The 25,942-nt window shown below is 40.7% G+C and overlaps 1 protein-coding gene across 3 annotated transcripts; it reads right to left on the bottom strand.

Moving 5' to 3' along the window:
* Positions 1–263: 263 nt before the first annotated feature.
* LOC115157003 (kinesin-like protein KIF2C) lies at positions 264–21,097 on the bottom strand. 3 transcript variants are annotated; one of them, XM_029704836.1, is made up of 22 exons: positions 20,854–21,097; positions 18,711–18,805; positions 15,724–15,807; positions 15,566–15,614; positions 15,442–15,474; positions 13,422–13,571; positions 13,075–13,188; positions 12,757–12,857; positions 12,068–12,163; positions 11,932–11,986; positions 11,674–11,836; positions 11,382–11,472; positions 11,213–11,276; positions 8,190–8,281; positions 7,897–8,039; positions 5,295–5,499; positions 3,988–4,098; positions 3,642–3,709; positions 3,476–3,572; positions 2,487–2,570; positions 779–872; positions 264–628 (listed from the first exon to the last, which is right to left on the bottom strand). In XM_029704836.1, exons 1-22 carry the CDS (start codon positions 20,912–20,914, stop codon positions 552–554), a joined length of 2,127 nt encoding a protein of 708 aa, XP_029560696.1. In that variant the 5' UTR covers positions 20,915–21,097; the 3' UTR covers positions 264–551. The 3 variants fall into 3 exon arrangements, with proteins under 3 accessions (XP_029560696.1, XP_029560697.1, XP_029560698.1); XM_029704837.1 differs by lacking the exon at positions 15,442–15,474 and having other exon boundaries at positions 20,854–21,094; XM_029704838.1 differs by lacking the exons at positions 13,422–13,571; positions 15,442–15,474 and having other exon boundaries at positions 20,854–21,095.
* Positions 21,098–25,942: the final 4,845 nt, after the last annotated feature.

Below are 25,942 nucleotides of genomic sequence, written 5' to 3' on the forward strand. Positions count from 1 at the left end.
CTGGACTTGTGTATAGTAGAGGTTGGGGTCGAGAAGCAGAAAGGAAGGAGGAAAAAAGAGGGAGGTAGAAACAAAGCCCCCACACAGAGTGCTAGGCAGATGTGCACGGGTCATCCACCAGCGGTCTCGGTTGATGTCATGGGGCTAGAACGCAGCTCCGTGGTATGGCATGTATACAAACACAGGGAAACACATTTAAACTTCTTAAAGGAAATTAAAGAGCATTAGCCAAATGGTTGGTTGATAAATGCTACAAAACAACATATTGGTAAATACCTTTATTATATTCACAAATCATTTAAATGCTGGACAAATCTCCAGTTTGAATACAAATCAATTTAAAACATGAACTGTTAACATACTTTCATAGAGATCTATGGTATGTAGTGAGAGGCTTTACAAGTTAGAGGTAATGTTTATGTACCATTAAATGAAAGTCAACAGAAGGGAATTTATGCCCAATTGAACCCTTGCACAATAATGAGTAGTTACTGCATGATAAAACTTATTAGAACATTATTTCCAAGTGAACAAGTAGAGGGATGTTCCTCTCAGCAATAACCTGATTTGGGTGACATCCTTGCCAGTCGCTCTCCATCAATGGCAGACTGCAATGCCAGGACCGTGTCTGTGAAAAAAATTAAATCAGCCAAGGCCACAGTGTTATAAAAGCTAGATGATACTTGGGATCAACATTGGCTTCAGACCTCAGGTTAGGCTGAGAATCTGTTGTTGATGGAATTACAAATGTAGCTGGTTTGTTAACACATCCACACACCCAGTAATTTTCTTGCGTAGTCCACAATATCAGTTGCCCCAGCCTCAATGTCATATAATGGCATCTCCATTAGCTTGATAATGTTACTTGCTCCCTGTACAACAGATAACAAGACAGACAGTTAAAATAAAGTCATTACACAGTATCATTTCAATTTTTTAACACTACAGTTATTTGTTATTTCAAGTCCAGTTGCAGTGATTAACTTTTCAGACACTTGTCCTTTGGACAACACAATCACCTTTTTGTACTTTGGACAAGTAGGACAGATTTTTTACTTGTCCAAAAGCTCAAATCACTTGCTCCCTCACCCCCCCAAAAAAGGTCTAACACCATGGACCAAAAAGGTGATTGAAAATGATGTAAGGAACCACTACACAGAATAACCATTATCATCACTGGTATTGACAATGGTATGCTGCTGGTCTCTGATCCCATGTACTATAGATCTCCTGCCGTTGAGGCCTTGAGCAAGGCACTTAACCCCCCCCCCCCAAACTTAAAAACAGCACTGACAGGCTACTGTATAAAACGCATTGGGTGCATCAACCCTTTATCTGGAGAGCTACTGGGGGTGCAGGCTTTTGATCCAACCATGCTTAAACACACCAGACTCAGCTTATCTGTTGAGCAGCTGATTGTTCAAGCAGGCCTGGAGCAAAAGCCTGCACCCCCAGTGTCTCTCGTGGATTCTCCAGGAGGGTTGGTCACGCTGCAACATTATTTTACAACCAAGTACTTTTAGTCTTATAAAATAATTCCCTCATTCAACGAACTAGGGATCAAATGGCTAAGGTGGACGAGGTAGCTAACAAAAGACGTTTATCTATTGGTAAGGTTACATTTTTTCGGTGCTCATGGGAGATCTTGACAGCATAGGAGTTACTTGTCAATTAGGCTATTCCAAGAATATTTTGTCAGAATTACATGGCTAGTATTTAATAGTGGAGAATGCTAGCTAATTTTTAGTGCTTGAGAGACTGTTTTTGAACCAGAGTATGCAGCATTGGTTTCAACTGTGTTTTGGCCAGTTGCAGTTAAACAATAGTGCCAGTGAAAAGTTATTTTAGGACATGGGACATGACATTAATGCATGCTAACAGCTAAATAGTTAATTAGTGAACTGGTTATCATCTAGTTAGTCTGTTGTATGTCATTATTTTACCTGTTGCACAAATGTCTTGTTCGCTCACTCCTCTGGTGCACTGACTCAAACGCAGATGATGCACACACTATGACTTTTCCAGGATTTTCATTGCTAACCAAAACGTTGCTTTAACTGGGCAAATAACTCACTAGAAATTATCAACAAATGTGCAAACGCGGCTAGGCTCATTTTGACCTCAAAAACACATCTGGCAACTGCATGATTGAAAGACAGCTCGTGACTGTCAATGCAGGCCTACAATAAATATACTCTGATGCATTCCGCAGAGATTGAGAGGACAGTGAGTAAAACGTCACATCTGCAGGACACTTTGATCTAATTATGATCAGAGTAGCCTAATTGTTTGACAGCGATTTTTATTTGTTTTTTTTACTTGTCCGCTCAGACAACTTAAATCTATAATCTGCCTGTCCAACAATTTGTTTTACTTGCCCCGGACAAGCATTAATGTCAAGCCCTGCAGTTGCATCAAATTATATTGCAATTCTAAGTCCAGGATGTGTCAAACAAAGAGTCTTTGGGACAGAGATATAGGTATACCGTTAACTCCTCGTGCACCCTCTCCTCCAGCTCAGAAACCTGGGATATGGCCTCATACACGTCAGTCATGGGTACAATGGAGTCCTGCAAAGACCAGAAGTTAATAACATGCTCAGTTTAGTACCAATATACAGATTTTTTTAAAGGAACTCAGACCGGCTTTAAAACGTACTCTTGAAAGTAGTAATAGTAGAACGCACAAGGTGCAATTTCAAAGTTGGGTAGTGCATCAGCTCCTCGTCAGCCATTGCATACTTTAGAGTTATTTATAACCGGTCAGAAATGTCCAGATCAAGTAGCCATGTCAGCTAATGTTTTTTTATTTAGTTTTTTGTAGCCCATAGATATTGTTGTAATGTTTTTGTCACCAAAATATCACATGAATACACATTAGACTTATAATTGCAATAAAAAGTTAGCTTTAAACCTGCAAAGTTCTCTCCAACAACAAGAGGGGTGTTTTTAATTTCACTAGGCCGCAGTTAAGAACAAATTCTTATTTACAACGACTGCCTACCCCAGCCAAACCCTAACGACGCTGGGCCAATTGTGCGCCGCCCTATGGGACTCCCAATCATGGCTGGTGATACAGCCTAGAATTGAACCAGGGTCTGTAGTGAAGCCTCCAGCACTGAGATGCAGTGCCTTAGACCGCTGTGCCACCCAGGGTGTGAACAGTTTGTGTCATGAACAGTGCTTGTGCCCATAGAAAGACATGGCATGTGCACAGGGTGGGCGCGGGATGTTCCCCAATGCTGGAAGAGCCCCCCCCCCCCCCCAAGAGTGAAAAAGTTTGGGAACCCCTGCTATAACACACTGAAGAACAGGAAGTATCTGGCATGATCTCTTTTTAAAAGCCTCATTAGCACAGTCTGTCCCCTGAGGACCAATCAGTTGTAAGCAACTAAACAGGGGTTGCATCTTATTCCCTATATAGTGCTCTAATTTCAACCAGTGCCCATGAGGGGCCCAGGGTCTTTTGAGCTCACCTCTTCTGATGAGGAGCTGTCCTCCACTTCCATCTCATCAATCTTCTTGGGAAGATCCGCATCATTCATCTTTAACGTTCCATTCAGTTCCTTCACTCTAACAAATAAAAAGTTACATTTAGGCCTACTACTGGAAATACCGATCGATCAATTGTTTTGACAGTACCTGTCTGCATAGCGTAGTGTGTTCACAGTAGAATCGCATGAGGACATTCCAGGAGACACCATTGCAATCTGGAAAATAAGAAAACCAATAAACAAACAACATTACGGCAACATTATGTCTACCGTCTAGTAATGTAGGGAGAGGGAAGGCCAATCTTTTAACTTTAAATAAAACAATGTTTAAAAAAAGAAAGTGGTGAGCACATTTTCCTTTTCAAGAGGGAAAAGAGGTGGGGGGACCACCACAGCTTAGCCTGGTCCCAGATCTGTTGCTTCTCGTGACAACTCCATTGCTGTCATTATCAAGCACATGTGCATCTACAGCTAAAACCCAAAGAAAGCCTTACCATGCATGTCCTGGAGTTCTCGCCGATGAAGGAGTCTCGGAGTACCTGTGTCAGCTTGCTCATCCTGAAGGGGATGTGGTGGCTGTCCATCCCCAAGGAGCGAATGCATTCCTACAGAGAGAGGAGGGAGCAAGCAGGGTTTAGACTAGGGGTGTCAAACATACAGATCCCATTAAATCCAGCACGTGGGTGGTTTGTGCAAAAAAATGTAATCATTTGTTTATTATGAGAGAAAAACGATCTCAATCGACACCGAAATGACTAAAACCTAGGGGTGAACACCTTTCCCATTCAAGACAACTCGATACGCATCTAGGTACATAGGCTCCAATACCATGAACGTTTTTGTTTGAAACGATTCAGTGCGATTTGGTTTGATTAGAGAATGAATCGATGCGATTTGGTTCGATGCAGTAACATCTAATTCATTTTCCATTCCAAATCTGCTGCTGGGCCTCCTGAGCTGGATCTGTCCAAGCTGACTTCTCTGCGTGCGTAAATTATGCATGTCTACGGCCTATACTACTCTATGTAGGCACCTAATCTGAGCCCATTACCAGCAAAACATTTGAATAGAAGATTTGTAATGTTTAAATCTATAATTCAATCGATATTGAAAAGGGAATCTCATGCTTAACTGAATACTTGTGGCCATTATTACGACACGTCATTAATTTCACAATGTAAGAAATCAACATTTGAACAATTGCTCTTTTGGATGGCAATTTATGAGAATTCAGTGTAATTTTCTTTTATCGGCATAAAACAGCATATCGGCAGATGTATCATATAGGTAAGCTTTAACCCCCAAAATCCGGTCACAAAAAAAATTATTGGTCTACTCCGGACCTCGGGGAAGATCGAACACACCTGCAAGGCTAAATGAGTTTGACACCCCTGGTTTAGAGTGAGTAAGAAGCTGCAGCTCACAGCATGGTTACATTTAGAAAGAAACCCTCCACAGAATTAGCTCCTCACTGAATATTCTCAAATCATACACATTTAAACTCATTTTAGGTTAAGATATTTTTTACAATGATACCACTGGTGACATTGCCAACACATTTCTGAAGGGTTTTGCTGTACATACAGGTGGTGCATGCCTGCTATATGATCATATTCACAAAACGGAAGAAAACTGACCGCAGAGGGACTAACTGAACATGTCCAATAAAAATAAAATGTCAGTTTCCATTTTCCGTTGCAGAACGTTTTGCTACCACGTGTGCACTAATGAATAGGACCCAGGTAAAAGGGAAGTCTAAAGAGTGAGAATGAACAGACAGTAGGCTAGTAGTTGTATTCACCTTGAGAGCCAGCAGGCTGCGGTTGATCTCGGCTGTCTCTACGAGGGTCTGTCTGTCGCTGCTGCGAACATCAATGCCCCTCTCGTTTCCCGCCAGGTCCACCAGGGAGAACTTCCCATGCACCTGGTTCCTCCTCCGCAGGATCACCTGCAGGATGGCGTGGGAGCGAGACGAGTTGGCGTTGGCTGACGTCTGGCCGGACGTCCTGAGAAAGAGGTGTGTCAGATCATTACTCCCAAGTTATTCACTACGCTGAAGTTAATATATCGGCAGGGGTGAAAGTAAAGTGGTGCGGTACGTCAAACCGACAAAAATAAATAGTGTGGGTACGCCGTACCGGTAAAAGATAAGCCTGTCACAATAATGAAAACCAAATGTCAAGAAAACTGTAGGTTAATAAACCATTAGTTATCATTACCACAAGTCAGAGGCATGAAACATTTGCGAATAGACTTGAATGGGTGGTATAGTTTACGCTCCAACATGCGATGTGGTTTGATGAGAACATTGACATTTTGCCAAGGCAGAGATGAGTGGCCGAAAGCGAACAGGGACAGCAGTGGAGGCATTAATTCTGTCCTGATGACAATCGCCAAATGTCTTTACACGTCTCTTTCCATTGACCTATTGTTTGGAGGCTTGAAATATGTTGCGAGTGAAGGAACATGCGCGGTTAGTCTAGTAAAAGGAGCCCTTTGAAGTTACTGACAATCAGATTAAAACAATGTGACTGGTAATACATTTTAAAAAGTCAAATCTTGATGACTCGGCCCACAGAGATGCTATTGAATTAATAGGGAATTTAAATAGAACTCTATGATTAGGTCACACAGCAGGCCCGCCCATTAGGCAGCTGCCTAGAGTGGCAGTTTGATGAGGGCGACATTTTCCGACCTAAAAACTGACCAACACATCACATTATTCTGCCCAAAAACAATGACAACTTCTCACCCAGTGGCATTAGGGCTATATAGATGAGCGCTGATGCCACCCCATGATAAGCAGTGCCCACTTTGCCAAAGGCAGGGTGCAAATATTTAGCTTGTCCATGCCCAGCACGCCTCTCCAAGGGATTGTTGGAGAGACGCAGCTCTGCAGTACTCCAGCAAATTCATTTAACATAGGCTAAATGATGTAGCCTACAGTAGAAAGAGTATTACCATATGTGGTTTTTCTGTAGCACATAGACTGGAGACCAAATGCATTACCATGTCACCAGACACATTTTTTTAATCATTAACTTATGAGGAGAGTGTGCAGGAGAAAGTCAACTAAAAAGGCAAACATCAGCTTTGGAGCGGATGTGGCATAATCAGAAGTGGAAAGCAAACAGTGCAGAAAATAATTCATTTAAACAATAGTCTTCATTTAACTAACAAAAGGGCTTTGTTGGAGCTCATTTCTTCCTATAAAAAACACAAATTAAGTAGGTCTACCTGTTTGACAGACTCAATTTAGCTATCCATAGATTTGTCAGTATAGCCAAATCCTCCAATACTATCACCATGCACTCAGTATAGACTGAGGACTTGGTGTTTGGTTAAAACCAGGACTCTAAATTGAGTGAGGATATGCCATACCCTTTCTTAAAGAGCAAAAGGGACTTCATATTTAAACATTTTTTAAAAAGTATCCAGATATAAAAAGTGTTTTATAACAATGCTTAACTCCATGATGCCTGATGATAGAAACAAGCTTAAAAATGGCCACAAAAGATGTGACTGATGCATATGGGGATATATTGATTAGTTTCTATGACTTTCTGAAGCGGAGCTGCAGCCTTAAATATTTTAGGAGACAAAATGTACTTTGCTCTTTTGTCCCCATTAATTGAGCTTTTCACTTTCTGAAAAGAGAAGATGCTTAATGATTGAGAAAATCAATAATAGGATATGTCATGGATATTGAAATGATTTATATAGTCTACTAACCAGATGTGTTAAAAGTAGTTTAAATTTGTAGCACAGGCATATGAATGGGCTGCTATTATGTTGCTCTGCTGCCTATTAGGTGAGAAATAAATTGGCCCAAGACCAAACCTACTGCCAGCCCCTGCTGTATCCTACACTACTCTAGTTTAGCGGGGATAGGAGGGGGACAATTTTGTCTCTTCTAGGGCAGCAGAGCGTACAGGCCCATAATGCCGCAGATTTTTTTTTTTTTTTTTTTTTACAGTGCACACACAGGAGGTCCCGTACCGAGAAGAAATGTCTGGAGACAGGAAAAGACTTAGAGAAAAGATAAGCAGTGCTCCGATGCAATGCTGCTTGCTTTTCTTTCCTCTTCTGAGAAAGATATTGGTGCCATATGTCAAAAAACAACCAAGAACACAACACACACGATTGACAAAGTCAAGAGAGAAAGATAAAAAAGGGGCCTGTTCAGGAGGGCGCAATGTTACAGAACGTTCAGATAGAAAAGTATAATGTAGAACAGATAATTGTCTATCAAGTAGAATAGGTAATCATGTCAACCATAAGAATTTGTTCTTAACCAACTTGCCTAGTTAAAAACATTCATTACGCTTCTATCTGTAAAGTTCTGAGTGTTCAACCTCACTGAATACACCCTGGGTGGAGTAAAAAAAAAAAGTAGTGTGTACCTGCATGCACTGCCCATCTCAATCATCTTGATGACGTCTTCAGCACACGAAACGTACATCTCCTGCAGGCCGACCACCTGGACCTGTTGTTTCTCATCCTCTAGCACTCGCAGCTTGGCCTTCTTGTTCAGCAGATCAAATACCTGAAGAGTAAGCAAGTGTGTTAGCAAAATGTCAAATGAGTCTTCTCTACACTTTTGTCCTATTATCATGGATTCTCCACCCAAAAAAAACATGTCAACCATCCAAACCACCAAGCTGCTTGAGGAGCACTGTGAGCTTTTCCTTCTCACCTTGCTGTTGTAGATCTCAAAGAAGGTCACGTAGGGACACAAGTCCAGACTGGAATATCTCCTCTGCTTCAGGAGGGCGAATACATCCTGAGCTGAAGAACAAATAAGAGGAACAAGGAGTTACAGGACACTGAAAGACACCATTGAACTATGTCCTAAGTAAAGGTTATTCACATAACCGTCACGTACAAAACCTTTTACTTTGTATCTAAAATGTGAGGTGGACAGATCTATTCCTTAGTACTGATCTCAGAAATATCTAGGACTATCAAAATATTTCCTAATCAAATAAGTTAATTGCTCGCGTAAACAGGTTAGCAGATGTTATAGTGGGTACAGCAAAACACTTGTGGTTCTAGCTCCTAACAGTGCAGTAAAAATGTAAGACAAGTACCAAAATCTATAAAAAAAATGAAAGGATACCTCATAGGGATGCGCATATTTCCCTTTAAAGACGTTTCAGTAAAAAAAAAAAAAAAAAAAAATTGATATGATTCAATAGGTGTTGCATAAACATCCAATTTCCATTCTAAATTCATATCTGCTCCTGATGGAGCTTATGAGCTAGGCCTCTCTGAACTGACCGTGTGTGGAAATGATTTATACGTCTATGGTGCATGTAGGCACCGGAGCTGAGCCATAAGGGAAACTTGGTATCTAGCCAGCAGCGTTGCAGTTTAACAGAAACCTCTGTCTTGCCCATTCACTCTTTCCAAGAGACTGACCAGCTGAATGCTATGATCCCTTATTGATGTCACTTGTTAAATCCACTTCAAATCAGCGTAGATGAAAGGGATTTTTAAGCCTCGAGACAATTGAGACATGGATTGTGTGTGTACCATCGAGGGTAAATGGGAAAGAAAAGATTTAAGTGCCTTTGAACAGGGTATGGTAGTCAGTGCAAGGCACACCGGTTTGTGTCAAGAACGGCAATGCTGCTGGGTTTATTAGGAATGTTTGGTACACAATTCATATCTCAAGGTTTAAAAATCCTTCTTCCACCCGTCTCTTCCCCTTATTCTACACTGATTGAAGTGGATTTAACAGGTCACATCAATAAGGGATCATAGCTTTCACCTGGTCAGTCTCATGTAAAGAGCAGGTGTTCCTAATGTTTTGTACACTCAGTGTATAGCACAACGTCTCATAATCGAATGGTTTAGACCTTTTGGAAGTTGACAGATTCGGAGAGAGCTAATCTTGTTCTCTCAGTTGGACCATGCAGTACGGGTGGCAAAAGTATCCCGCGGCAGATGGCTATATAGGTCCGCTAATACTCTGTCTGGACCTCTGGCAGTCTCTATGGGGGTACCACAGGGTTCAATTCTTGGGCCAACTCTTCTCTGTATACATAAATGATGTCGCTCTTGCTGCTGGTGAATCTCTGATCCACCTCTACGCAGACGACACCATTCTGTATACTTCTGGCCCTTCTTTGGACACTGTTAACAACCCTCCAGACGAGCTTCAATGCCATTCAACTCTCCTTCAGTGGTCTCCAACTGCTCCTAAACACAAGTAAAACTAAATGCATGCTCTTCAACCGATCGCTGCCTGCACCTGCCCGCCTGTCCAGCATCACTTCTCTGGACGGTTCTAACTTAGAATTTGTGGACAACTACAAATACCTAGGTGTCTGGTTAGACTGTAAACTCTCCTTCCAGACTCACATCAATCATCTCCAATCCAAAGTGAAATCTAGAATTGGCTTCCTATTTCGCAACAAAGCATCCTTCACACATGCTGCCAAACATACCCTCGTAAAACTGACCATCCTACCAATCCTCGACTTCGGCGACGTCATTTACAAAATAGCCTCCAATACCCTACTCAACAAGCTGGATGCAGTCTATCACAGTGCCATCCGTTTTGTCACCAAAGCCCCATATACTACCCACCACTGCGACCTGTACGCTCTCGTTGGCTGGCCTTCGCTTCATAATCGTCGCCAAACACATTGGCTCCAGATCATCTACAAGACCCTGCTAGGTAAAGTCCCCCCTTATCTCCGCTCACTGGTCACCATAGCAGCACCCACCTGTAGCACGCGCTCCAGCAGGTATATCTCTCTGGTCACCCCTAAAGCCAACTCCTCCTTTGGTCGTCTCTCCTTCCAGTTCTCAGCTGCCAATGACTGGAACAAACTACAAAAATCTCTGAAACACTTATCTCCCTCACTAGCTTTAAGCACCAGCTGTCAGAGCAGCTCACAGATCTCTGCACCTGTACATAGCCCATCTTTAATTTAGCCCAAACTACTACCTCTTCCCCTACTGTATTTATTTATTTTATTTATTTTGCTCCTTTGCAACATTTTATTTATATTTTAACTTTCTTCAAACTACAAATCTACCATTCCAGTGTTTTTCTTGCCATACTTTATTTACTTTGCCACCATGGCATTTTTTGCCTTTACCTCCCTTCTCTCACATCATTTGCTCACATTGTATATAGTCTTATTTTTTTCTACTGCATCATTGATTGTATGTTGTTTTACTCCATGTGTAACTCTGTGTTTTTGTATGTTGTCGAACTGCTTTGCTTTATCTTGGCCAGGTCGCAATTGTAAATGAGAACTTGTTCTCAACTTGCCTACCTGGTTAAATAAAGGTTAAAAAAAAAAAAAAAAAAAAATACAGGACTATTAAAGTCCCAGTGTGCTACTTTTGTGAACAATATATATATTTTTTTATTAATGGTGTGATGCAGCACCCCTACATCCCACAGCTGTGCTTGAAGATCAATGACTGTCAACATAATTACATGCTTGGTTGTCACAGAAAGTAGTAAGAAAGAAATTTAAGCCAAACAATTTCATGAACCCAAGATTCGTAAAATTTGAATCTATTTTCTGACCGTTGCATGCTACATTTGGATCGGTTAGGAGTCCCAGCCAGATCAATACTCTGTCTTAAACATGTGAACCAGGGACCGATGCGTAACGGTGAATTGTTACATCCCTAATAACTAAGCCAAAAATGTTGTGTTGTTGAAGCCAATAGCAGGGAGACACAATGAATTACCTGCCATGGCATAGATCCCTTTCGCACTGTTCTGGCTTTTCCCTGAAAAATCTCCTCCCATTGTCTGGATGGGGTAAAAGACGGGTACAAATTTTACATGACATGTTAAAAAAACCTGGTGGACAAAACTGCTCTAGTGTCAGCCTGTCAGGTAAACGGTAAGACTTACATGAGTTTTACCACTTCCAGTTTGTCCGTAAGCAAAACAAGTTGCCATCCCACCGTCGAAGATGGTCTGGACAAGGGGCTTGGCAGTGAACCTACCAGTGAAAAATATTAGTATATAACCATCTTGCAAAAACAAGTAATGAGGATACAAACTTCATACAAGAGAACATACTTGCAAAGGTTATTTGAACAGAATAAAAAAATATATATAACAAATTTAAGTCAGCAAATTGTAAAATAACCCTGATAGAAAAAAACAGAACACTTGTTTAGAAACCAATAAATGTGAATACCTGTACACTAAGTCATTGGTGGATGACTCGTCAAAGGAGTAGTCGAAATGGAAGACCTGGTTGTCAAGGTACTTTGTCAGGTCCACTTTCTGCTTGGGCTCATGAAGGAGCAGCGTTCCATTACCAGGGATAGAAACCACATCAATATCGTTCTTAGTCACCTCTAAGACAACCACACATAGAAAGTCAACATGAGAAGCAGCTTGGTGGATACAGGTCAGTCAGATAAAAGGTTTAGTTTGGTCAATTAAAAGTAACCTTTATTGTTGAGAGGACGCTTGCGAACGCACACACAAATTCTATGAGCTTCAACCTGTGAATCAAAAAGAAAATTACATAGCTGATAAACACTAGTTAAGAAAGGCCACATTTGAATTCTTCTCCTCCGTCTTACCGTATCAGACAGAGATAAAGGAAGTACTTCCAAGGTCTCTCTGAACTCTTCAATCATCTGGTAAAACTGCTTGTTCGGTCGATTTGTGTCTTCAAACTACAGCGAGCAGAAATACATGTAAACAGAGAAAGTGATGGGTAGTAATATTGCCAATACATTAGTAAAGGCTTTTAATGTGTCCACAACTTCAAATGAAAATAAGAGGAAATTGACAGTAAGTTCGATCTACAAAAATAATTTAGGCAGGACATGGGCCAATAGTCCTAGGTAAACAGACAAACAGTGGCCGTGTCTTAATACCCATACTAGAGTACTTGTCTTTTCCAACAGCTGATAATCAGATATATTGACACGCTGTACTAAAATTAACAAATGGCGAAGTCATTGCAAGTACACATTAGGAGTACCATTTTCAAAATTTCACATATTATAAAACTTTATTTTCTCGCATACCATTTAGTCATGACCTCGACTAACCTGTACCCCCGCACATTGACTTGGTACCGGTAGCCCCTGTATATAGCCTCGTTATTGTCATTTTATTCTGTTATTCTTTTTTGCAAATATATATTTTTTTAAACTCCATTTCTTGAACTGCATTGTATTCGGCGCATGTGAAAACAAAATTTTTATTTGACTAATATGGGTATTCGGACATGGCCACTGTCTCATGTGATCAAATCTCTTACTTTTCCTTTCTTGGGCACCATATCCAAGCTCTTGACTGCATTGGACAATCTTTTGTTCACTGGTTTGCTCATGTCTTGGGGTAGCACTGATCTCCGTCTGCCTGATAGAGTGAAGTATCTAACGTGATGAAGATGCTCACAAAAGATAGCAGGGCGTCTCATACTAGGATCAGGTCCCCCGATCGATTTCATCTTATTCATTGTGATCTACAAGGGAAAACTGATCCTAGATCAGCACTCCTCTTATGAGGCTATTTAAAAATACAGGCCCAGGGAAATTAACATAGTGATGTGTGACTCAAAGTTCCTAAAGCTCACTTGAGGTGACTGAGGAAACACTCTTGGCCTCATTCTCCTTCAGGGCCTCATTGACTGGGGGCAGGACAGCAGTTGGTCTCTGACTGTTCCTCTTCCTCTCTCGGTTGGGCACACCTGGAAAATGAAGCATGATGACAAAGGTGAATATCAAGAGGTCTCCGAGTCACTGAGTGAAGCATTCAGAGGGTAATGGGATAAATTATGCCAGTATGTTTGTGCCTTCATGCCAACTCCTTGTCACGCCAAACAAAGGCTTGACAATGACTACAATGGAGTTGGCAAGAGCACAAACAGATCTGGGACCAGGCTAAAGGCAATAAGTCAGAAATCATTGAGGCACCCCCCACCTGAAGCTTTGAGGACAGAGGGTGGATACTCTGAAGACAGGGAGTCATGCTTAGACAGGGAGTCATGCTTAGTCTTAGCAGCAAGCTCAGAGACAGGAGCAAGGGTCCGGAACAAGCATGTCTGCCGTGTAGACTTTCTTGGAAGTGGAACTGAGAGGAAATTAGTACATTTACCACTAGTTAAATGAAGTAGATTAATAACTCCTGTTCATCATCCTACTGATCCCAACACTAGACACCAAACCATAAAAATAATGATTTATATGTAGTCCTATTAAAACAGATGGCCACCTTCATACCACCACTAATAAGTGGGTTCAATTTTAGTTGGGTGAATCTGGCATGCCATAATCAAATGAGAATTGCAGCAAATGCATTCTTTTGATTTCAACATAAGCTGTAAAACAGAGATGAAGCAGAAACAGTGCCGTGTTAAAAAGAAAAAAGCAGACAGTAGCTTTGGGAATGACTTCAGTGCTTATTAGAAGGAATTATGGTGAGTTTGTGGAAACAAAGAACACATACTACTGGTATGCTAAGAAATAAAATCCAAATCACTGAGTCTGCATTTCACTAGAAAGAGTGATAGTACACTTACGCAGACTGCTTACGTTCACTATTCGAATTGTATAGACATATTTACACGGTCTTTTGGAACCCATCACATAAGGAACCTTTTGTCACAAAATGGCATTCTTTACTGAACAAAAATATAAAAACAACAATTGTTGGTCCCATGTTTCATGAGCTGAAGTAAAAGATCCCATACATTTTTCACATGCACAATTTTGTGCAGAAATGTGTTTACATCCCTGTTAGTGAGCATTTCTCATTTGCCAAGAAAATCCATCGACTTGACAGGTGTGGCATATCAAGAAGCAAATTAAACAGCATTATCATAACACAGGTGCACCTTGTGCTGGGGGCAATAAAAGGCCACTAAAATGGGCTGTTGTGTAACACAATACCACCGATGTCTCAAGTTGAGGGAGCATGCATTTGGCATGCTGACTGCAGGAATGTCTACCAGAGTGGTTGCCAGAGAATTGTAATGTTAATTGTCTACCATAAGCTGCCTCCAACAGCATTTTAGAGAATTTGGCATCACAACCGTAGACCACGTGTAACCACACCAGCTCAGGACCTCCACATTCGGCTTCTTCGCCTGCAGGGATTGTCTGAGACAAGCCACCCGGACAGCTCATGAAACTGAGGAGTATTTCTGTCTGTAATAAAGCCCTTTTGTGGGGAAAAACATTCCAATTGGCTGGGCCTGGCTCCCCAATGGGTGGGCCATGGCTGTGCCCCTGCCCAGTCATGTGAAATCCATAGATTATGGCCTAATGAATGTCAACTGACTGATTTCCTTATATGAACTGTAACTCAGTAAATTCATTGAAATTGTTGCATTTATATTTTTGTTCAGTATAGTTTACAGGTAACTGCCAAAATAAATGAAACACCAACAAAGTGTCTTAATAGAGACGTTGGGCCACCACGAGCCAGAACAGCTTCAATGCCCCTTGGCATAGTTTCTATAAGTGTCTGGAACTCTATTGGAGGGATGCAACACCATTCTTCCACGAGAAATACCATCATTTAGTGTTTTGCATTATAGTTGGAAACAGTACACTCCACATTAATCAGTTATGTACAGAAAACATACGGTCCGGTCCCACTTTTGAAACAAGGGCATGTCCACTCAACCCCACTAGTAAGTAAAGACAAGACTAAAATGATTGTGCACCTGAAGATGGAACCACATAATGGCCTGTATCTTCAAATCAAGGTATCACACTGCCCACAGGGAGCCCCATTCTGATATTTTGCCCAATTATTGGCAAAAAATCTGATCTGATTGGTCAAAAGACCAATTAGTGTCAGAAGATCAGAATTTGGTTGCCTATGTAAACACAGCTTAAAGTGTGTGTGGAAATAGGCCTATATGATGTGATTCCATCTCATATAAAGTGATTTAGCATATGATTTGCTTAGAGAAGAACATGCATTGCATGCAAACCTGTCTCCTCAGGAGGACCCGCTGGAGTAGAAGCTTATGAAGGAAATATCCAAAATTAACCATCAAACCCACACCAATGAAATCCACACTTAACACATACTAGAACTAGGCAAAAATCACTTACGACTGGAAGGAGGAGGGACCCCGGATGAACGAAGACGGCTTTCAAATTTCTGGAGAAAAATCACAGGCAAACATCGCTCCTGACGTTAGGACCACAAACTTTCAAATGAATGTACTTTGAACCTCAAGTTCCTAGGTCCATCCCTAGAGTACACTTACCTTCTCTGGAGGAGCAGGTATATTAGCTGGTTTCATGTGCTCAAAAAGCTCTTCGTTCAGGGACCATAATTCATTCATTTCAAGCTAAAGAGCAAAGGGCAGGAATAGTAGTATGTCAACAATCAGTTTCAGTTGACAAGACTTACAGCACATAGTATCTTTCATTGATCAAGCTACGCTAACATCCGTTAGTATTTTGTTAATTACTGCACCGTTGATATGTCAGCAGTAAAGTTTACAAGATGGAGCATTTTCAGTACAGAGCAAGAAGTGTGATGATGCAAAATGCATAATCATGACACTTGTTGAATTGTACATAACAGGCTAAACTCAACAGTGAAGGAAGTTCACCACAGAGTGGAATTTAGTCCAATATCTGTACAGGGATGCAAACTGGTGAGGGCCCAAAAAGGTGTCACTTTTTTTTGTTGCACTGAAACATGTAAAAGAAATCCCTGCTAGGGGGAAATACAGGTTAACTAATTAAACAAAGAATATGATATACATGATCAGTCTGTGTGTAAAATAAGTGGTTAATGTGAACCTAACTCACAGCTAAACAAATGTCATAAGCAATGTTATTTGTTGCCTAGACTTCACTGCAAATGACACTCAAGCCTTGAGAAAAAAAACAATACACTAAAATTGCTGTTAGCCATGACAGCCTTTATAATAGAACGCTTGTGGCACTTGGGAAAAAACATCTTAAGTAGAAATAGAATGAAACAGGCATTATATTTTTGCTCTATTATAGTGGCCATTATAGTAGACGTCGATCAAGTGCACAAGGCTACGTGTGCAAAAATAACATTCAACGAGTAAAACATTTAATAAACCCCCCCCTCACACACGCGTTACTGTTACACCATGTTACATGTTACACCATGGCCTTTTTTGCCTTTATCTCCCTTACCTCATTTGCTCACATTATATACAGACTTATTTTTCTACTGTATTATTGACTATGTTTGTTTTACTCCATGTGTAACTCTGTGTTGTTGTATGTTGTCGAACTGCTTTGCTTTATCTTGGCCAGGTCGCAATTGTAAATGAGAACTTGTTCTCAACCTGCCTACCTGGTTAAATAAAGATGAAATAAATTAAATAAAAGTGTCAAGTTCAACACAACAAAAGCAATATCTTTGGGCTACACTGCATTGTACACTTTCTGCCTGTGGACATCTATTCTACAATGTGCCAGCAGAGCATGACACCCTTTGTTGGCATAATTGATCTCTTTCAGGCAGAGAGTACACCTGGCATAACTCTTTTAATCCACTGTATTGAAAAAGTGAGGAAGAGGGACAGTGTGTGGTGTTCCTTTCACCTAGTGGCATCCAGCTTAAGCCAGGCCCAGCTCCACTTGTTTAAAAAGCAAAATTTTATTTTCACCTAATTCTCTCATTCTGAAAATTAACCACATTCTGTAAAGGGAAAATATTAGTTCATTAGCTAATTAACAGTCACACAGAATGCCAGGGTCCAGTAAGCAACTAACACGTTATAACTTGAGGAACGGTGTTGTGCCGAAAATCTCTCCTCTGCCAGAATTCTCCCCACCTTTGCGTGAAAGCGCACTCAAGTCATTGCTGCGACTTGCTTGCTAGTTGAGATTTCTGCCCTTCACTCCATTGTCAGTTTAGCCTACATTTCACTGATCTTAGTAGCAGAAAGCATTTTTATTTTATTTGTGTCCTTCAATGCAGCTGTCAATGATCACGTTAGGCTGCGTTTCATTTTATATGCCGGTTTGATCGCGGGGGAGGCACTAGTAATGTCCTCATTTTTCGGTTTGGCTATTAGTCTATAAATAAATCTCTTTGCCAAATTGAAATGTTTATTGCCTGCCTACATTTTACTCCCTCCATGTTTAATACAACACATACATGAATTATTCATTTTGGTTGCCTATCCTGACATGAAGTTTGTTCTATAGAAAGTATTTGACTCTAGTGACAAAAATAAGGAAATTAGAAGGGGGGGATTTCAGCAAGGCCATTTTCTTGCCTGCCGAAACACCCCCCCCACCACCACCCCACTTTGGGACTACAAGGCCCCTCACACTTCATAATCATTTTGGTAGCTCATGTTGACCAATAGTGAGCGCCACAAAAAGTATTTGACTCTAGCCACAAAATTAAGGAAATTAGAAGGGGGGGATTTCGGCAAGGCCATTTTCTTGCCTGCCGAAATCCTCCCCCTCTTCTAATTTCCTTAATTTTGTGGCTAGAGTCAAATACTTTCTGTGGCACACAGAGTCAAATACTTTCTATAGAACAAACTTCACGTCAGGATAGGAAACCGAAATTAATAATTCATGTATGTGTCTTATATTAAAACAGAGGGAGAAAAATGTAGGCAAGCAATACACATTACAGAACAACTACTAGTCAAATAAGACATGGGAGAGATGATGAATTTTGGCAAAGAGATGTATTTATAGACTAATAGCCAAACCGAAAACTGCAGACATTACTAGTGCATTCCCCGCGATCAAACTTCCATAAAAAATTAAATGAAACGCAGCCGAACGTGATCATTGACCGCTGCCTTGAAGGACACAAATGCTTTCTGCTACTAAGATCAGTGAAATGTAGGATAAATTGACAACAGAGTGATGAACAGAAATCTCAACTAGCAAGCAAGTCGCATCAAATGAAGAATTGAGTGTGTGCGTGTTCACGCGAAGGGGGTCGGCACAACAACCGCAAGGAGTCGTATAACGTTACCAGTTAATATAATAGCGAATTGGTTTGGTTACTAACGTTAGCTGTCTGACTTCATTAGCCAGCAAATTTTCACACCAATGAACTCAATTCTTTGATCAGTAAAGTTGGCTCTTGCACAACATTTATCTGGCTAGCAAATGACGTTGGTCACCTATTTTGGATTCAAAACGGTGAACTTCGCCAAAAGGTGACTAGTTTGCATCCCTGAATCAATCTGTAACATAGATAAGGCACTTGTCTCGCTCTCGAGCCACTTACCTCTTTTCCCCTGCAAACAGATTTCTCAAACCATTCAACCATCACAGTACGCTTTGTGGAATCCACAGTTTTGACATTTGCAGGATGCACTCGCCCTGTAAAACACATTTAGAAGTAAGTAGTAATATCATGTAAATTACACCCCGTTTGCTAGGCCACACCAACGCCCTAGACCAGAGCTACAGTTACATTTAAGTCATTTAGCAGACGCTCTTATCCAGAGCGACTTACAAATTGGTGGATTCACCTTAAGATATCCAGTTCTTTAAGAAAGTATTCACACCCCTTGAATTTTTCTACATGTGTTACAGCCAGAATTTGAAACTTTGTCACTGGCCTACACAAAATACCCCATAATGTCAAAGTGTAATTATGTTTTACTTAAAAATTTTTTTTTTTTTTACAAATTAATAAAAAAGTAAAGCTTAAACGTCGAGTCAATAAATATTCAACCCATGTTAAGTCAAGAGTAAAAATGTGCTTAACAAGTCACATAAGTCGCATGGACTCACTGTGTAATAGTGTTTAACAAAGGTGTAAAGTATTTAAGTAGTAGTTGAAAGTATTTTTACTTAAGTAGTTTGTGGTATTTACATTTGACAACTTTTACTTCACTACATTCCTAAAAAAAAATGTACTTTTTACTCCATACATTTTCCCTGACACCCAAAAGTACTAGTTACATTTTGAATGCTTAGCAGGACAGGAAAATGGTTTAATTCACACACTTAAATAGAACATCCCTGGTCATCCCTACTGCCTCTGATCTGGCGGACTCACTAAACACATGCTTTGTAAATTATGTCTGAGTGTTGGAGCGTGCCCCTGGCTATCCGTAAATTGAAAAAATAAAATAGTGCTGTCTGGTTTGCTTAATAAGGAATTTGAAATGATTTATACTTGAGTATATTTTAGGGCCATTTGACCAAGGAGAGTGATGGTGCTGCATCAGATGACCTGGCCTCCAGTCACCCGACCTCAACCCAATTGAGATTGTTTGGGATGAGTCCGTATCTGATATGACCACCATTTGCCTCATGCAGCATGACACATCTCCGTTATAGAGTTGATCAGGCTGTTGATTGTGGCCTGTGTGAAGTTGCTGGATATTGGTGGGAACTGGAACATGCTGTAGTACACATCGATCCAGAGCATCCCAAACATGCCCAACGAGTGACATCTGTTGAGAATGCAGGCCATGGAAGATATGGGACATTTTCACCTTCCAGGAATTGTGTATAGATCCTTGCGACATGGAGCAGTGCATTATCATTCTGAAACATGAGGTGATGGCGGCAGATGAATGGCACGACAATGGGCTTCAGGATCTTGTCAAGGTATCCATGTGCAATCAAATTGCCATCGAATAAAATGCTATTGTGTTTGTTGTCCGGAGCTTATGCCTTCCCATACCATAACCCCACCATGGGGCACTCTGATGTCAACATCAGTAAACCGCTCACCCACACAACGCCATACACACGGTCTGCTATCTGCCCGGTAATGTTGAAACCTGGATTCATCCGTGTAGAGCACTTCTCCAGCGTGCCAGTGGCCATCAAAGGTGAGCATTTGCCCACTGAAGTCAGTTATGACGCTGAACCTTTTGTCCCCAGCACAAGGTTCGCCTGTGTAATGATCATGCTTTTTAATATGCCACACCTGCCAGGTGAATGGATTATCTTGGCTATGGAGAAATGCTCACTAACAGGGATGTAAAGAGAAAAGCTTTTTGTGCATATGGAAAATGGCTGATCTTTTATTTCAGTTCAGTGTAACGTTAGGTCACCTAACTTTATCACTACAACGGCCATAACTAGTAAAAACAAATCAAAGAATTGCTTCATTATCCTATAGCTAGCTGTGTCTACTAGCAGATAACTTAACCACACAAGTAACGTTAACCGCACATGCACCAATAACAATACGTTTTTCGATTATCTTGAGTGGCATTCAAGTAGCTAATTAAATTCGTCGAGTTGAACTTATTCACGTATAACTTACTGACATGCGTTAAAGTGTATTACAACAAATAATGTTGTTCATATTAGCTAGGTAACGTTAAATCATTTGGGAGGTAAATCTGGCTAACTGCAACACTAACAAGCGAAATAAACGAACATAGCTAGCCAAATTAGCTCACCATCGCTTCTTTGGATGTTGACTGAAAGCCCAACAAGAAGGTTCGCCATAGTTGAATCCATGTTAATGCGTGAGCTCACTTGCCAAGTTTGTAAAAGTTATTTACATACAACCTAGCGTGAGCTGGCTACAGTCAAGCACCAAACAAATCCCAATCAACCGCCAAATGTTTGAAATCCGTTTCTCGTCAGCGGATGAAGTAGAAAAGGGTGATGCTGATTGAAGCAAGGGCGTTCTCAAATATTGCCTATCAGAAAAAGTAGATCGGTAGCCAGATATCTATGTGGTATTATTGCATTTTTTATTAAGCTCAGTGAGTATAACCAATAACGATACATTTGAACTAATATAGTTTGGACATTGTGAAACATTGATTGCGTTTCCTGTTTTAAATACAGGTATATGATGCAATGTCATACATAACCACAGTGTGGCAGTAGCTAGCTACTATACAATTTTGGAACCTCTGTAGCTACCCATTGCATGGCATGTTTGTTTGGAACCTCAATAATCAACCATTTGTTACTTTGACTCATTGCAAAGACACTCATTATTTGCTTATTATGTTAGTGTAATAAGTGCATAGGCCTATAGTCTTGAGCTTGATACTCCCAGCCCTGCCTGACCCCCCAAATGTTTTTGGGATCTGCCTTTATGAGGACATCCTTACATTTTTCAGGGTGAATTGAGGGTAGTTACTTTATCTGCCATTTTATCCAGTTGTTTGGGATAATACAGTCATTTTGTTGGGCAATATGGTCAAACTAAAGGGCTACAGTTTGTTCTCTCCTTTATTTGTGGGTGGGTTTGAAAAAATAACTAGCCTAATCCATACTTAAAAGTGGTTATAAAAAACTATTTACCAATACAGAATGGCCATGAACCATGAAAGAATATTTCCCCTGAGATCAACTAACTGTGGATGATAACCTTATGAGTCTAGATTAGAGGTAGATTAGACTCAATCAAAACCGAACCTGGCCAGAATAGACATATTGTAGCTAAGATTGGGAACAGATGGACTGCGCTTTCTCTGTCAAAACCTCACTGACATGAGTTACAGTTTGGGGAGGGGGTGTTTACTTCATTGAACTCAATGAGCTGTGATGATATTGTAAACATAGTTAGTGATTGCAAATGTGTCTAATAAAAACATTGCATTCAACCTCCCAAATTATTAATGCATTGCTTTTATTGTCAGAAACCACAGAATTCCATGCCTGCAGCTGCACCCAGACAACCTATGATGCTCAAATAACATTAACTTTATGCAATGTATTTATGGCTGGTATAGCTCAGCATGATGCTCAACTGCTCTGATCATTGAAGCACATGCTCTCTCCTGCAAACCAAATGTAATGAATACACAAAGAAATAACATGAGGATGATGGATCTAATAATCAACAAAAGAAGCCCTGTTTTACTCCTCGACGTTCATAAAACTAATGATTATGACTCTAAATGAATTAAGTTGCATTTATGTTACAGTAGATTAGTCGCTAAATGAAGTCTGAGCTGTAGACGTGTGTGATCTGTTACTCAGTCACAGGCAAATATTTACACTGCTTCTGTGTGTGAGAGCACAGGGAGTCTGACAGGATGTGCCAGGACTTCAGTGAAGTACAGTAACAGCAGTGATGTGTGGCCACATGCATGATCTGTTGTTCCCATCATGCCATGGGAAGTAGCCATCTACATTGGCTGGGTGTTGTGTGTGTGTCACTCTCTTGTTTTGTTTTTTAAATGTATTTAACCTTTATTTAGCTAGGCAAGTCAGTTAACAACCAATTCTTATTTACAATAACGACCTACACCAGCCAAACCTGGACGATGCTGGGCCAATTGTGCACCACCCTATGGGACTCCCAATCATGGCTGGTTGTGATACAGCCTGGAATTGAACCAGGGTGTCTGTAGTGACACCTCAAGCACTGAGATGCAGTGCCTTAGTCCGCTGCACCACTCAGGAGCCCTTGGATGATGGATGATATATGATATCCGTAGAAATGACCACACCCATTGAAATGTCACCTTCAAATCTTCAAGCTACAGTAGTTATACTGTATGACCCCTTCACTTCCTCTAATAGTACTTCAAGTTGATCAAAAAATATATTAAATTCCAGTCTTAGAAGAATGACAGATACTCGAATGACTGCTAGAAAATAAATATTGTTGTTTGGGGTGAAGAGTGTCTGAGGAAGTTCCTTTTCCCACTTCAAGTGATGTAGGCCTATTCTGTGAGGTAGCATTGAATGGCTATAAGTGTAAAAAGTGTTGTGCAACGATATTGACCAGGGGTTTATGATTCACCACTCCTGCTGAGGTGGGAATAGGTTTTTGGGGGGAAGAGCCTATGAGGAGAAAGGTTGTGTCACAAATGGCACCCTTTTCCCTATGTAGTGCACTACTTTTGCCTATGGCTCATGCCCTGGTCAAAAGTAGTGCACTACTTAGGGTACAGGGTGACATTTGGGATGCCTTTATGCCTGAAGTGGTGTGAATGAACCTTACAAAACCCTGTGAACAAAACCAGCCAGTGTGATCTGAGTACTTAAATCTGTGTCTTATAACTGGTTTAGGCCCAGAATGCTAAACCAGCTTTCTATGACAAAATTATGCCATATAAAATCTTCTGCACAGTAAAAACTCAAGGGATTCTACTCAGGGTTCTTTCACTGACATAAATACACACAAGCGGTAGATTATTTTGATTGCCGAAGCAGAGCCAGTAGCAGAGCCAGTGATGTCATGAATCTTAAACTCGTCTTTTTAGTGGATTTTGTGACCATGAAAGACGACAGTTGTTCTTTCATTACAGTTCGGTCTTGTGTGAGGACTGAGGAGGGAGCTGGATTGATAGACCAAAATAGGTTCTGTTTCTACTAAATCTGTGTGAGGCCTATAAGACAAAGTTCCCCCAACCACCCTCTCTTGTACACATTTTTCTCTGACTCCATCGGAAGATGAGACATTGAAGACAAACATGATCATTCAACAGAAAATATTAGTTTTCCTTTCCTGTTTCCGTTTTATTGGATTTCTTCACAGTTCGATTGATTCCTTCCAACCCCTAAAGACAAAGACAGATTGCTTTTTTATTGCTGACTAACCCATGTGCTGTTGATTTATGGCTGACAAAGGGAAGAGCGAGGCCAGGATCCGTATCCATAAAGCGTCTCAGAATAGGAGTGCTGATCTAGGATCAGTTTGACTTTTCAGATCATAATTGATAAGATTATCTGGACAGGTGGGGTCCTGCTCCTAGATCAGCTCTCCTACTCTGAGATGCTTTGTGGATACAGGCCCAGATCCAACTCTGGTGCTTCATCTCAGATGACTCATAGACATAGTATGAGAATATATGTCATATTTTTATGGACTGCCATAATGACTGACTCGCTGAGGTTTATTAGTAGCAGTGGGACACTGGGTTATTTCACAGACTAAAAGGACAAAAACGGAGAACAATACTTTTTTGAATGAATCTGGAGATTGCAAAGGTTATTGCAAAGGTGATTGCAAATGTGTCTAATAAAAACACTGCATTCAACCTCCCAACATATTAATGCATTGTTTTTATTGTCAGAAACCACAGAATTCCATGCCTGCAGCTGCACCCAGACATCCTATGATGCTCATATAACATTAACTTTATGCAATGTATTTATGGCTGGTATAGCTCAGCATGATGCTCAACTGCTCTGATCATTGAAGCACATGCTCTCTCCTGCAAACCAAATGTAATGAATACACAAAGAAATAACATGAGGATGATGGATCTAATAATCAACAAAAGAAGCCCTGTTTTACTCCTCGACGTTCATAAAACTAATGATTATGACTCTAAATGAATTAAGTTGCATTTATGTTACAGTAGATTAGTGTATAGATTACGTCTGAGCTGTAGACGTGTGTGATCTGTTACTCAGTCACAGGCAAATATTTACACTGCTTCTGTGTTTAAAGCACATGGAGTCTGACAGGATGTGCCAGGACTTCAGTGAAGTATGGAAAGAAAGCCTCAGTAACAGCAGTGATGTGTGGCCACATGCAGGATCTGTTGTTCCCATCATGCCATGGGAAGTAGGCGTCTACGTTGGCCTTGGCAGGGTGTTGTTTGTGTGAGTCACTCTCTCGTTGAGTCAAGCTTATAGTCCAGAGATGGATGATATCCGTAGAAATGACCACACCCATTGAAATGTCACCTTCAAATCTTCAAGCTACAGTAGTTATACTGTATGACCCCTTCACTTCCTCTAATAGTACTTCAAGTTGATCAAAAAATATATTAAATTCCAGTTTTAGAAGAATGACAGATACTCGAATGACTGCTAGAAAATAAATATTGTTGTTTGGGGTGAAACAGTGTGTGAGGAAGTTCCTTTTCCCACTTCAAGTGATGTAGGCCTATTCTGTGAGGTAGCATTGAATGGCTATAAGTGTAAAAAGTGTTGTGCAACGATATTGACCAGGGGTTTATGATTCACCACTCCTGCTGAGGTAGGAATAGGTTTTCTTGGGAAGAGCCTATGAGGAGAGAGAAAGGTTATGTCCCAAATGGCACTCTATTCCCTATGTAGTGCCCTACTTTTGACTATGGCCCATGCCCTGGTCAAAAGTAGTGCACCACATAGGGAAAAGGGTGCCATATCGGACACCCTGATGCCTGAAGTGGTGTGAATGAACCGTACAAAACCCTGTGAACAAAACCAGCCAGTGTGATCTGAGTACTTACTTCTGTGTCTTATAACGGGTTTAGGCCCAGAATGCTAAACCAGCTTTCTATGACAAAATTATGCCATATAAAATCTTCTGCACAGTAAAAACTCAAGGGATTCTACTCAGGGTTCTTTCACTGACATAAATGCACACAAGAGGTAGATTCTTTTGATTGCCGAAGCAGAGCCTTTAGCAGAGCCTGTGATGTCATGAATCTTAATCTCATCTTTTTAGTGGATTTTGTGACCATGAAAGACGACAGTTGTTCTTTTATTACAATACGGTCTTGTGTGAGGACTGAGGAGTGAGCTGGGTTGATAGATCAAAAGAGGTCCTGTCTTTACTAAATGTGCATGAGGCCTATATAG

The sequence above is a fragment of the Salmo trutta genome, chromosome 21 (genome assembly GCF_901001165.1).
Source record: "Salmo trutta chromosome 21, fSalTru1.1, whole genome shotgun sequence".
NCBI lineage: Eukaryota > Metazoa > Chordata > Actinopteri > Salmoniformes > Salmonidae > Salmo > Salmo trutta.

Excerpts from the sequence above, each read along its gene's own strand:
- LOC115157003 (XM_029704836.1), bottom strand. The coding sequence starts at position 20,914 with ATGGATTCAACTATGGCGAACCTTCTTGTTGGGCTTTCAGTCAACATC. Across the intron at positions 12,164-12,756 it reads TGGTGCCCAAGAAAGGAAAA|TTTGAAGACACAAATCGACC; the intron begins GTAAGAGATTTG and ends TGCTCGCTGTAG. Across the intron at positions 873-2,486 it reads GGGTGCACGAGGAGTTAACG|GGAGCAAGTAACATTATCAA; the intron begins GTATACCTATAT and ends TCTGTTGTACAG.